Source organism: Triturus cristatus, chromosome 4_2 (genome assembly GCF_964204655.1).
Source record: "Triturus cristatus chromosome 4_2, aTriCri1.1, whole genome shotgun sequence".
NCBI lineage: Eukaryota > Metazoa > Chordata > Amphibia > Caudata > Salamandridae > Triturus > Triturus cristatus.
Window position 1 is genome coordinate 18,497,104 of NC_140586.1, and position 14,168 is coordinate 18,511,271.

The 14,168-nt window shown below is 41.5% G+C and overlaps 1 protein-coding gene across 3 annotated transcripts in view; it reads left to right on the forward strand.

Moving 5' to 3' along the window:
• Window positions 1-2,408, forward strand: part of HDAC7 (histone deacetylase 7) — a 726,616-nt gene extending 724,208 nt beyond the window's left edge. For all 3 annotated transcript variants that reach the window (XM_085600245.1, XM_085600246.1, XM_085600248.1), the window contains one exon: window positions 101-2,408. In XM_085600245.1, coding sequence (XP_085456371.1) covers window positions 101-149 — 49 coding nt within the window. In that variant the 3' untranslated portion in view covers window positions 150-2,408. The remainder of the gene's footprint in view (window positions 1-100) is intronic.
• The last annotated feature ends 11,760 nt before the right edge of the window (window positions 2,409-14,168 follow it).

Genomic DNA, 14,168 nt, shown 5'->3' on the forward strand with positions numbered 1-14,168 from the left:
GTCTGCTGTTCTGAAATCTCTGTAAAACATAATTTCACTAGAAATTATCCAAGTGAACAGATGACTGTATATACAAACCAAAATCTATTTTCTTTCACAGCAAATCTCATGATGAGCCAATGGAGGAAGACGAACCCATGAACCTATGATCGTTGGTAATGGATTTGCACCACCAAAACAAAAGAATGGCCCAAACATACATTGTCAAAGTAGTTGGATCCTCTGCTTTCAAGACTTCGTTTCCTCCTTGCCTGTTCACCATGTGAAGCTCAAGTTGAATTTCAAGTGAGCTATGACATTCAGCATTCCTGGACTGGATCCAAAAAGGAGCTGCCAATACAAAACTCAAGTTATCTCCCATGATTTACAGAGCACCAGTAATGTTGGAAGCTGGTCCCAGACCACTCACAACTAAAGTTTCAAATCATTTCTTACTTTATAGGACCTAAAAGACTGCACTTTGGCACCACACTCACAGTTCAGATGTGGTTCCATGTTGTACAGTGCTTTATACTGTAAAATAATGCAGATTATGTAGACTGCCATCAAATGCTGGATGTGATATCTTATGACATAGGACTAAAGAGGTAATTCGGTTGTTGGGTTATATATCACAATTTGTTGACCAATGATAATAGGCTATTACCAAGGACCAGACCTTCTTCTGCACCTGTGATGATATTTGACATTGTTTGACCAAAGTTTTGAAATTTCTGCTTTCCTGGCCCTTCTAGCTATCAGGATCATGCTGGAATCCATCAAATTGCCAGGTGCAAAGTGCTTGGACGTCAACACCAAGGTTTCAAGCTGAATGGGAGAGTGCGCCTTGTGCTTTTGGCACTGCTGCATGCATGAGCCTGATGAAAGTGCAGTTTCTAGATTTGTCACATAAGGTTTGCAGGAGTGAGGTTTGTATAAATAATTCGATAATGTAAGGAAGGGGATCTCTGTAGTAGGAATTTTACTAACCTTGATCGCCAGAGTGTTCTGAAAGAAAGGTGGATGTGTTAAATTTATTTCTGGAGAGCTGTCAAGTCCCTACTCCATTTGAATCTTGAAGGACCTAGAGTCCTATTTATTTACAAGGTTTAATTACTTTACGTGAATTGTGTAGATAGTAGTATGAGACAGTTACTTGTAAAGCATTTTTGAGGAACACAAAATTTGTGGTTAAAGTTGGGGAATATTAGCATTTTTAATCTTAAATGTCTAGCATATTATGAAACAGAAGAATGGACAAAAACTGAAATGTGTTCCTTCTTATCTAAACATTGACCACTACTATTGCAGTATGTCGCTTCAGTTCTGTCTGTGGTATATTTGTTTTCAACTACGTCCAAATTGGCACTGACACCAGTGTGAGCAGTGTTTTCTGTGGAAAACGGGATGTCTCTTGAGCTTCCAAAAGGACATTTGGAACGTGTCTCCTGCACTTTCTTTTGACATACCAAACAAACATTGTCTTGCCCATATCATGTGATGCAAATGCGCCTTATCCAACAGGAGATTCTCCAAATGTATTCAACATTAGCCTCTTGTCATGTGTGCATGTCCTGACACAAGGTTCTGTAACAGTAGCAAGATGAGAATGTGGCTCCTTAGTCAATGGCCTTGAATTCAAATGAAATACGTGATCCCTTTCAGAAACTGCATGTATGTGTATGTGTGTGTGTGTATATATATATATATACACTTATTTGTTCGATGGCATGTGTGGCTGTAGATCCACATACTGTGTAGTGTTAGGTTCGGATGTGTGCAAGTTGTTTTTCTTCAAAGAAGTCTCCTGATTCGCGAGGTAAAGTGTCTCCTCCTCTCAGTGATATTCCCGCATGGGCATCAACTCCATTTTATTATGTTTTCTTTCCGCCATTGGGTTCAGATGTGTTAGTTGGTGCTCCGGTTCGAGACCGCTTTCGGGCTCCCTTCAGTTCTTTGTTAACCTCTGAACCCGTTGATATTGTTTTTGTTCGCGTTACACCGTTGCCTTTCGAAAACCAAAGCAATCTTTCGATCAAAGATTCAATGTTCTCCAGTCGCGGCCTTCAGGCCTCCCCTATTTGGGCCTTTTCTATTTCGGGCCTTGTTTTCCTGTCTCATCGGATTCGACTAACGATGCATTGCTGATGGACAAAACTCAATTTCAATACCGCCCCAACTGCCACGCAAAATGCCTGCATACAGACCTGCATCAGGTTTGCAACCTGTGTCTGTCTCCCGACCACAAGGAGGAAAACTGTGAGGTCCGTCTATCCTTTGGTTGTACAGCAGTACAATGCAAGGAAATACATTAGATGACTTTACCACACATTTTGTACCATGCATGTTCTTACCGCATAGATGATTTTACAACGCATGTCATTACCATGCATTGTTTTTATATATAAAAACAATGTACAACCCCCAACTTACCTTAAATGCACTGTAAAGGCATGCGTTGTAAAGGCATGCAGGTTGTAAAAATATGCATGCTAAAAAATGTGTGATAAAGTTAAAATTAGGTAAAAACCTTGTTGTAAAGGCTGTTTCTCGATTCTTTGGATCAAAGAAAACGTTGCAGGACTGTTGGGCTCGTCAGAAGGAAATGCAGTGCCGAAATCTGGAAGAGGCAACCTACATCTTTAGCCAAAACAATGTCAAACAGACAGAGGAGGATCTGCATGAGGATTCAGCAGCAGGACCTGAAATAGAGTTTGGCCTACAGATGCAGAACTTGCCTTCGGAACAACGCGCAGTGGATTCCCACAACCCTGCCCAACTCCATAACAGACATTCGGTTTTGACCGAAATCACAGCTCCCGGGCCATCTCTGCCATCAGGCCATGGTAGACATTGAATATCTGCTAAGCATGCCTGCCTCGGGCACGGCATTGAAAGCCAAGCCGAAACTTTCATCTTCGAGCCTACCAATCTCGGTGTCGAGCAAACCATCTGCCGCATCGGCTCCAAGTGCCCAATCCTCCATCGCTTTGGCTCCGACCACTTCGGCGGCGAAACAAAAACCAAGTTCTGCACCTAAACTATCCATTTTGGCACCAGAACCGATCCTCGAAACAATGAAATAGAGTCTTGATCCGAAGCAGAAGATACCTATTCAGTCTTCTACTGATCTAACCTCTTCGATGCTTTGGGAAAAAGGGTGGCAGCACAGGCATCCAACCCTAAGCAAATTTCCAATACTCAGGGGTTATTAGAAAGGTACAACAGGGCCCATTGGAACACAATGGAGGAACTCCTCCAACATCTTCTGGAGGAGTACAAAAAAGAGGCCATCAGATTGTCAAGGAGGGTAAATTAATTTAAAGCAACTCCATCAGATATGCCCTCAACTCAGCAGACACAGCTTCCTAAATACAAGTATTTTGCTGTGTAGACATGCTTGGCTACGTATATTAGGCTTTAAGCCAGAGGTACAGCAGGCACTCCTTAATGTCCCTTTTGATCAACAACATGTGTTTGTTCTCCAAGTGAACCAAACATTACAAAAAATTAAGAAGGACACAGAGGTTCCCAAATCAATGGGGGCGCTTCAGACTCCTCACTCCTTGTGGTTCCTTTCGATGCTCCATATGCAAATTGGGAAATAAAGCAACACCATCAGATGCCTCTACCTCTTCTTATATGCAGCAGCTTCACACCTTCCCATCAAGAGGATATTACAGAGGCACATATAGATGGAATAATTCCAAAGGGTGTGGAAGAGGTGCCTCCAATCGTAACACACCCTCCACTTCCAAACAGTGACTCACTTTTCATTCCCCCGACCATTTAACACCTCTGGGGGCGACTACAACTTTTCTTCCCCAACTGGAAAACCATAACAACAGACCAGTGAACGTTTGATATTATCCAACATGGTTATTGTCTGGAGCCCATCAAAACACCTCAAAACATCCCACCTCGCAGGCACATACTTTTCAAACAGCACCAAACCTTGCTCAAAAAAGAAGTTCAGGCTCTATCACAAAAAGGAGCCATAGAATCTGTTCCTCTTGCACAACAAGGTACAATAGTATACTCTCTTTACTTCCTCGTTCCGAAAAAAGATGATTCACTGTGGCCCATACTGGATCTCAGACCGTTAAATCAATACATCCTCTCAGAGCACTGCCACATGGTGACTCTTCAAGATGTAATTACTCTATTGCACAAGCCAACTTTATATCTTCGCTAGACTTAAAAGATGCTTGCTTTCACCTCCTAATACACATAACCTATCAAAATGGTGACTGCTCCTCGACCCGGTTCCCCAGAGAATTCTCACAGCGGACGTATCCCGTACAGTTCAGGGTCTCTGGGACACCAAACACCAGAGTCTCCACATCAATTGCATAGAGCTTCAAGCAGTTCACCTAGCATTGAACGCATTTCTGGATCACCTCAAAGGCAAAGTTGTTTTGGTCTGGACCAACAACACAGCAGCCATGTTCTATTTACAAAAACGGGGGTGGGGAGGGGCACTATCTAATGTTATGCCTATTTCCAATGATTTGGTTTTTAGACAATACGTCACAGCATTCACCTGTTGGTGGAACATCTCCCAGGGACGGACAAAGATCTTGCCGACCTCCTCAGCAGGATGCAGCAACAAGTCCACGAGAGGAAACTCTACCCCAGAGTCCTCCTCCCATACTTCCACAGGTGGGGGATTCCACAGATAGACCTCTTCACAACCGCAGACAATGCAAAATGCCCAAACTTCACCTCCAGACTTGTACACCCACTATTAAAGGGTATCTATTGATGACCTGGTCAAATATTTGCCTGCACTTTTCCACCTCTCCCTCTTTTTCCATTTGTGGTTTGGAAGGTCAGGCAAACGTCTCTCACCCTCATTGTGATAGCTCCAACTTGAGGTCGATAATCATGGTTCACCTCACTACTCCATCTTTCAGTATTGCCACACGAAACTCTTCCCCTCAACACGGGTCCTCTCAGTCAGAATCATGGTGACGTCAGGCACCCAAATCCAAAGGAACTCAACAATGTGATTTGGCTCCTGAGTTCATAGAATTCGGTTACCTGAATCTCCCACCACAATGTATGGCCATTTTCAAAGAGGCCTGTAAACCCCAACTAGGCTGTGTTATGCTATGAAGTGGAAAAGATTTGTTTTCAACTGCTGATATAAACACATTGACCCATTTGATGCAACTGTGCAAAACAAAGTCTGCCATCTACTGCATTTGCAAACGTCTGCACTAGCGTAAACTTCAATACGCTTGCTTCAAGCTGCAGTAGCTGAATGCATGCAAACCAGAAAACATTTATCACTGTTAAGATGCCAGTCATTAAGGCATTCATGGAAGGCCTTAAAAGAGTAATTCCACCCAGGGGTCCTCCTGCACCTACTTGGAATCTCAACATTGTACTTACCAGACTCATGGGTCCACCATTTGAACCATTGCATAATTGCCCTCTACAATTCCTATATTGGAAGGTAGCCTTTTTAGTAGCCATCACTCCTCTTAGTCATGTCATTGCGCTCCAGGCACTAACCTTGGAATAACCTTTCTTCCAACTACACAGAGATAGGCTATTCCTTTGAACTATCCCAAAATTCCTTCCAAAGGTAGTTTCTACTTTTCACCTGAATCAGTCAGTTGAATTTTCTGTCTTCTTTCCGCAACCCTATTAAGTTGCTGAAAGTCATTTATACCCTAGATGTTAAACGACCTTTAATGTTCTATATTGACAGAACTAAAGAGTTTTGTTAAACCAGTCTACTCTTTGTGGCTTTTTCACCCCCTCACATAGGAAAGCCCATATCAAAAACAGGTATTTCTAGAAGGATATTTAAATGTATTCAGACATTTTACATCAAAGTGAAAAGAACCTTGACCACACCCCCTAGAGCACACTTTACTCACAAAATAGGAGCATCTGTGGCTTTCCTAGGCAATATACAAATAGCTGAGATTTGTAAAGCAGCTACATGGTCAACTCCCCACTCTTTCACCTACTGTGTAGATGAATTAACATGCCAACAAGCAAAACTAGGATAGGCAGTGCTGCATACTCTTTTCCAAACAATTCCAAAACCCACAGGTTAGCCACCCCTCTCTGAAGGGCAATGCTTTATAGTCAATGCAGAGCATATATATCTACAGCCACACATGCCATTGAATGTATTATGTTACCCTGTATGCATCTGATCGTGGCATGTAGTGCTGTAGGTTCACATGCGCCCGCCCTCCTCCCTGGAGTCCTGTGGTTGTAGTAGATCTACTTATAATCATATGCATGGTCATCTCTTTACCAACACTTACTCACACTCTATTTTCACCCAACTGCGGGAAAACAATCCAAAAATATAGTCAATATCCATGCGCCGTATCACAGAGAGGAGGAGTCAATTTACCTTGTGACTCGAGAGACTTCTTTGAAGAAAAACAACTTGAACGCATCCGGACCCAACACTAGATGGCAGGAGCATGCAGAGGATGTGAATCTACAACACTACATGCCACGAACAGAGGCTTACAGGTTAAGTAACATAATATATATATATATATATATATATATATATATATATATATATATATATATATATATATATATATATATACACACGTTACTGTTGGATTGAATAAAATATTGCACTAATTTGATGGGTCCGTGTTCGTCTTTGCAAGAGGAACCAGCAAGTTGGAGACGAAGTCCTTTGCATATATATATATATACACACACACATCATCCTGTCAAAAAAACACCTACCCAATAATCTGCAGCGAAACTTTGTTTACCATGGAAGATATGACAGTGTGAACAATATATACATACCCACCTTCCGCAGGATGCCAGCACTTTCATGCCTATCTTTGTCAACGTGAAAATCAACAACAAAGTCCTGCTATAATATAGCAAAACAGAAAAAAATGGAAGAAGGACAGGAATTATACTCTACTTTAGAAGAAACCAATTTCAACATAATGGCTGACACTCACAAAACCAAGACTTGTACTTTGTAAATAAAATATGACTTCTTTGTGTTTTATATTACCAATGCTCTAATCTGCCTTCCACTAGGAGACCCTTTTGGAGAGCCCTCTCAATGGTTGCCTCTACCAGGCTATGCCTCGATCCTTCTATGGAGGACACCCTCTCCTTCATTCAGTGACTTCTTAAAACATCATATGTGTGGTTGATATGTTTTGAAACTCAGCTCAGTCGCAACATTGTACCTTTCTCTTAAGCCACACGTACATCCTCGGGTGATCGCAAAGTTAGACAGGAGTAGAAGCAAAGAATAAAATGTTGGTATTGTACACCTATTAAAACTCTGAACTGGAGATCCTCTAGCCAGTCTTTGAATTTACTGGAGAAAGGTTAATACCTTTTTATTATGGAAGCAATGGAAGACTTTAAGCATGAACTGGTTGAAGGAATGTCCAAGGCAACGTTTTCTATGCAAGAAAATATTACTTCTATATGCAAAGGTCTCATTGAAGAGTCTTGGGTCTTGGCGACTGCTTTGGTAAACGCTTGCCTAAATGGTGGCAACAAGGTTTATCTAGAAGAAAAAATATATATAAATATATATTTTTTGTAAAAATGTTAATTTGAACAATAAATGTTTATTTGCTATTAAGAGAAATGACCATTTGTGAGAGCCTTCTTTGTCTACTGTGCAACTGTGGTGCATATCTTTTATAAATAATATTACTTCTTCAAATCATGCCATATCCAATGTATTCCCTTCCAGTGTATGATATCATATGATCTGCACTTGTTTGAATTTGCAGTGCTCACTCTCCTTCGATAGGTAATTCTGTAGCTGAAGTGAATTTTAACAGCATCAGCTGTTATGGAACAGTCTCATTCAACTTACTAATCCCTCAAACAAAATTTACATTTCTTTTTTAAAGCTGCTTGAGCATAGTGCCTCTTTACAGCAAACCCTATTAAGATCAAGTGTTCTTATCTTTGGCAGTGTTAGAGCTGGTTTATTTTCCCTTTATAGGCACAGAAAAAAGTGTATGGTTCTGCTGTTAATGAATGGTTGCCATTCCTGTTAGCCACGTTTGGAATCACCAATTTAAAAGAAATGTGAAGGCGGACCTTGTGCTGCCAGTAGTTCCTATGCCCTTCTCAGCTGGCTAATCCCTGCTATGCTGCTACTGTTAACACCATTTCCCCTTCATGCTGCCAGAGGCTAAGCCCTTGTCTTAAAGGAGGATGGGCATTAACAGCCAACGAGGGATATGTATTCCTTCTCTGGAACAGGACTTGAAGGCAAACTGCTTGCAAAATAGTTTACTCTCAAGAAGTATGAAGTATCCAAAGTGAAAGACTGCTCTAGTATGCCCCACTTTCGTAAATTCAGCGCACAGCCCTTTGGCCCTACAAAGTACTCAGACAGACAGACAGACAAAACCACTTTATTCGATTAATTAAAATCATAAAAGTACAATGCAGGGATACGCACATATAAAAATAATGTATTATCCTAAAAGCGAATGGGCAATAATAAAAAATTAAAATGACATAAATAATCCAATCTACAACCTGATATCACAATCTTAGTTAAAATACAAATCCAGTTAAAATTCAGTCAGAATTAGCCATGGGCAATATTCTTTTTCTGCGGTGAACAGCAGCAACAAGGAAGCTGGCCACACAAAAAATAGTCCTTACATCCTCTAGCAGTTGAAGATGTAAAAGGGCTGGTCTAACCTGGATAAAGCCCTTTTCCCTCAAGAGAGGGACTAAAAACCTCCTACATGAATCATTATAAAAATCACAAAACATGGTAAAGTGCAAGGTGTCCTGCGGTGAAAAGTTATCACACTGGCACGGGCCCATCTCCTCTATTTTGCACCAGCCAGAGTGATTGCCCAACAAGGGGTGAATTAAATTAAAACGGAATCTAGTCAGGAGCCAACGGTGATAAGGATTGGTCACGATTCTTAGATAGGGCTCAATCAATGAAGAAGAAATTGTTAAATAATGGGCCTTGACCATAGATTTTTGTAACTCTAGTTGCTCCCGTTCCAACGTTAATGAGTTTAAAAAATGTATTTTCACCCAATTTACATCTTCTTTTTTAATCCCTGCTGGAGTATTATAAATTTCGGGACGCCCTAACTTGTCAAACATGCACTTAACATAGGACAGCCACGGGAGCGCAACACAATCACGTAAGATCTCGTGGTTCAGAGTCAGCTCCGGATTAAGCCATGTTCTAATCCAGCAAACTAAGGGGGCCAGTCTCAATAGGTCAGTCACATACCCCAACCCTAGTTCCTGGTGGATAGAAAAGGTTGGGGATGATTGGGGCACAGACAAAACGGAGCGTAAAAAGTTGTTTTCCGCCAACTGCACCCCTGTCACAAGTTCGTAGCCCCAGATAGCAGCACCATATGTGGCAATAGCCAAACATTTAGAACAATAAATAGCAAGAATAGCTTCAAAGGGTCTAGCTCCCAACCGCTTTGAGAACCCCAATAGTTCTGAAGTCGATCTGACTACTGCATTTTTCTTAGCTTTAAATTGGGGGACCCAGGAGCATCTATCGTCGAACAGGACCCCCAAATATGTAAAAGAAGACAGTTTAGAGACCTCGGCCCCGTTACAGAAAAAAGTTCTAGCTTTTCTGGGTCTTTGACCCATTATCATAACGTGTGATTTAGACATGTTCACCACCAGGTCCAAAGATTTCATGTAGGCCCCAAATGCATCCAAAAGTCTCTGAAGCCCTAAAGCAGTCCGTGATAGCAACACGGCATCGTCCGCATAAAGGAGGACCGGGACAGACTTGTTCCCCATGCGAGGGACGTCCAAGCTGGCCTTGTCCAGGGATTTATCTAGTGCATTAATGTAGAGAGTGAAAAGTAACGGCGCCATAATGCACCCCTGGCAGACTCCTCTGTCTGACTTAAAGGGTCTGGTACATTTGCCGTCCCGAGAAACTCTAACTACAGCTGAGAGATCCTGATGTAGATCTGCTAGAAAATGAACCAGGCACGGATCAATACCCATGTCAAGTAAAATGGACCAGAGTTTCGATCTGTTGACCAGATCGAATGCCGAACTGAGGTCCATAAAGACCATCTGCAGGGAACCTTTTTTAGCTATCGTATATTTACCAGCCAGTAAGTATAAATTGAGGCACTGATCCATGGTACCTCTTCCTGACCTAAAGCCATATTGGAGGTTGGTTAATACCCCATTATCATTGACCCAATCTGTGAGTTTAGCCAAGATCACTTTACCCAAAATCTTTACGGCAGAATCAATCAATTATATAGGCCTATAGCAACGTGGGTCCCCTCTCTGGCCTTTTTTAAAGACTGGTATAATAGTAGACCGTGACCAGGATTCTGGAAACCGCTGAACAACTGAAGCATTAAAGACATTTGTTAAAATTTTGGCCCAGAATTTCGATTTGCCTTTATACAGGTCTGCAGGAACACAGTCGGGACCCGGGGCCTTATTGGCGGGATTCTCCAGTATTGCCTTTTCAACATCTCCCATGTTAAAAACCAGGGAGGGGAGTCCCCCATTTTTATCTAAAAAAGGAAACGGGTCCCGGGTCTCACTTGATCCATAAATGGTCTCAAAGTGCTCTATCCACTGATTTTCTGGGATATTAGTGTCTAGGCTATCGTTCCCTAGACCCCCAAAAAAGGGGGTATTGACAATAGCCCAAAATTTTGAGCTATCCTTAAGGACTTCTACCGACATTAATGCATTCCAGGCCTCTAATTTGATTTCGCTTTTGCGGGTGTGTAATATTAACTTATAATGCTTCCTGAGGCTGGCTATCTGCTTGCTATCTCTTGGTGTTTTTTTCAGGGCTAGCATTAAATTTTGATGGGCCCTGGAACAGTTTGCGTCAAACCACCTTTCACCAAAATTAGGTTTTGATTTCGAGGGAACAGTCAGGTCCATGGCGACCTGACCGCAAATCCCTTCAAATGCGCAAATGATCTCAGCTTTTGGTAAAGTGTGATCAGTGCATTTTGCAATATCAATTTCAGCCTTCAAGCAAAGATTTAAAAAAAAGGATTCTGGGATTACCTTTAACCATTTGAGCCTTCTCCCCTGGTCCGAAATTGCCACCCGATTAGTTTCTAGGATCCTGCCCGGTAAGCTCAGAAAACCCATATCTTTATATAACTCCAGAACTACTGGATTATGATCGCTAAAAACGGACAGGATAGCATTATAGAACACTACACTAGCTAACATAGAGGGAGACAAAAATATATAATCGATGATCGTGACCCGTCCCTTGGCCTTAAATGTCGCTACCCGGTCAGATGGATCATTAAAACCGGGTTCAAAGAGGTCGGTTCCCGCAAGAAAATCCTTCAAGGCCTCCCTCTGTTGTGTATGCTCAAAGTGCGGTGGTAATGAGTATTCGGGCCCATTTTGTCGTCAACACAACAGTTCACAGCACAGGGATGAATATTAAAATCGCCCTATAATTTGAAAAAAAGTGGATTGCTTCGCCCTATAAGTTTCAACAAAGGCTTTTAAAAAGGATAAATGTTCATTCCTGGACACACATTCCCCTGAGTTATAGAAATTAATTAATAATGTTTTAGGGAGATTGGGTGTGGTTAATTCCACTATCAGACAGTTATGGGAACTTACTTCAATCAACTTTGTTGAGCCTTTGAACTTTAGAGAAAATAGGAATATCAAGCCCCCCTTGGCTCTGCCTGCCGTAGAAGGACAAGCAGGTGAATGAAATGTTTTAAACCCATCCAGCCAGAAGTTACTCTCCCACTCCCACGTTTCCTGGAGGGCAATAAAATCGGAATTTTTTATAAATTCTAGCCATCTAGGGTCATCCCTTTTAGATTTAAGACCCGCAATGTTCCAACTGATGATCTTGCAATTATGGGGGGCATTCAAATCTTTGGGCACTAAATTAGAACCCGGGTTCAAAGAACAATCAGATTGTAAAGGTAGTCAGTCATTCTCCTCTAACTGGGATAATGGCGAAAATCTGTTTGATGTAATTATGCCCCCGCGATCATGTCCTGTAATCCCAACAAATGTTTGCGGGGCTACTTTACCATCAAGACTAATATTTTCAGGACAGCACTCCAAATATTTGGGATCAATATAGCCTTGGGAGGCCTGATATTGCCTCTTCAGGTGAGGCTCAAGGTAATTTTTAGCATACACAATTGGTCGGTTAACTGGGGGATAGAAGAAGCCCAAAGGCAAAGCTCTAATGTCCCCCTTCCCCGGTTCAGAAGCATCCCAAAACAGTCTGTCAACTACGTGTCTGTTACTGAAATTAACAACGATACAGTCACCGACCACTTGCTTGGGGCAATTTCCCACCCACTCCACCCTCCTAGCCATTATGATACTGGATGAAATCTCAGGCTTTCCCGTACAATATTGATACAAAGTACTCATTTGGGGTGAATTAGCTTATATATAAAATATTACTTTTTGTTTGTTTTCCTTGCCATGTGATGCTGTAGTACTTTTAAACTGCAGCCCAGCTAGAGCACAATGGAGCTCTGTGGATCCATACTATTTAGTAATACACGTGGGTGATGTAACTATAAAGTGCAGCTAACAGAACACATTTAATTTCAATGCACTGGGATCCATTTCTGCACTAACATAAAATAGACATACAGTGAAGTTAACTAATCCAGTTAGGTGAAACTAGTTTTACAGTATGGTCTCTGATGTTGATGCAGCGCGGCTGTTATAAAACCTTTCCTTATGACACTAACCCAGAAAACCGTTACACTATTTGCTCGTCGGTGGGGCCCGTAAGACCAAAAACACACATTCACTCAGTTTTCTGGATCAGTGATAATTAGACGAGCTGCAAGACATACGGGGTACCTTGTTAATGTTTTTAACTAAATAATAACTATATACATTATATACATTTGATTTTGGAATTGTCGGTTCTAAACATCAAGGTACTCCGCTATTTCAGTCGATGGACCAACTAGTAGGAATCAGTTGATGGCGATTAAGTCCAGCCCAATCACAATTTAAAACCTTTTAACAATTATTGATCATAACTTTAATTCTAATAACCACAGACTCAGTTTTTGAGTTAGCATTAAATGTTCACTAGATTCATTGAATAAATTGAATAAGTAAAGGTTTATTAGACAAATATTCTAGACATTATTACATACGCATTTAAGTAAAGATTGAATAGAAACGGAAAATACTCATTACCCTTGGCCTTAGGGCGATGACGAGAATGGTTCACCAGAACATGAACCGAAGATCACAGGATAGGTTCCCAATACTGACTGACTGTCCTTCTTACCTCCTCGGACGTAATCCCTCCCGAGATAGAATCCCGCGACGGTTTCGTTCCTTTTCCCCATCAACGTTTAAAGTCCAAAATTGACAACGTCTTTTTCAGCATCTGAAGGAAAAATCGTCTCAACAGACAGCGTGTCGTGTTGAATAGATCGATGTAAAATAAGTGCGCACACCTCATTGTAAGCACAAGCTCTTTTATACCCTTTACACTAACTTGCTATACCCAAATTGAAACCTTTTAGGGGCTACATTCATTCTGATTGGTCCATTGGAGGGGTGGCGATGGTCACCTCATTACCCTCCTTGCTCGAACCGGTTCGCAAACAATCAATGCATACAATAGTTCTCGTGATTCATCAGGTCCAAATGTACTTTAACTTACTTAATATATTTGCAACATTATTCGACAGTCATGAATTAGTTCATCTTCTGGAGTTCGATTCTCCCATCCGTTCCCATGCATTCATGCTGAACTGTTGGCACAACTCTTATTTTCTGGTCAGACTGGCCTTGACATCTCTCACTCCGGGCATAGGCCACACACTCGCGACTGGAATTTTCACTCTACTCATGCGCGGGGGCCATCTTTATTCGGCGCACGCAATCACGTCTCTCTGCAGCAGCCATTTTCAGGCGAGGCCTAGCAGGCCCGAACGGAACTAATATGAAAACAACATAGCAGAAATTAGACATAGCAAATAAGCCCTTCTGTTTACCACCCACCATTCTAATGACCCGTTTTAGGTGTTACCTAGCATAAGCGACATTTAAAGCCATTTTACTTACCATCTGCATTCTTTGCCTAAATATAATTTTACTACAAACAAAATAAATGCAATTTACGTCTACTTTCTACACGAATCACAAACCTATGTTAATTTAATGACACATTTGTACATAAA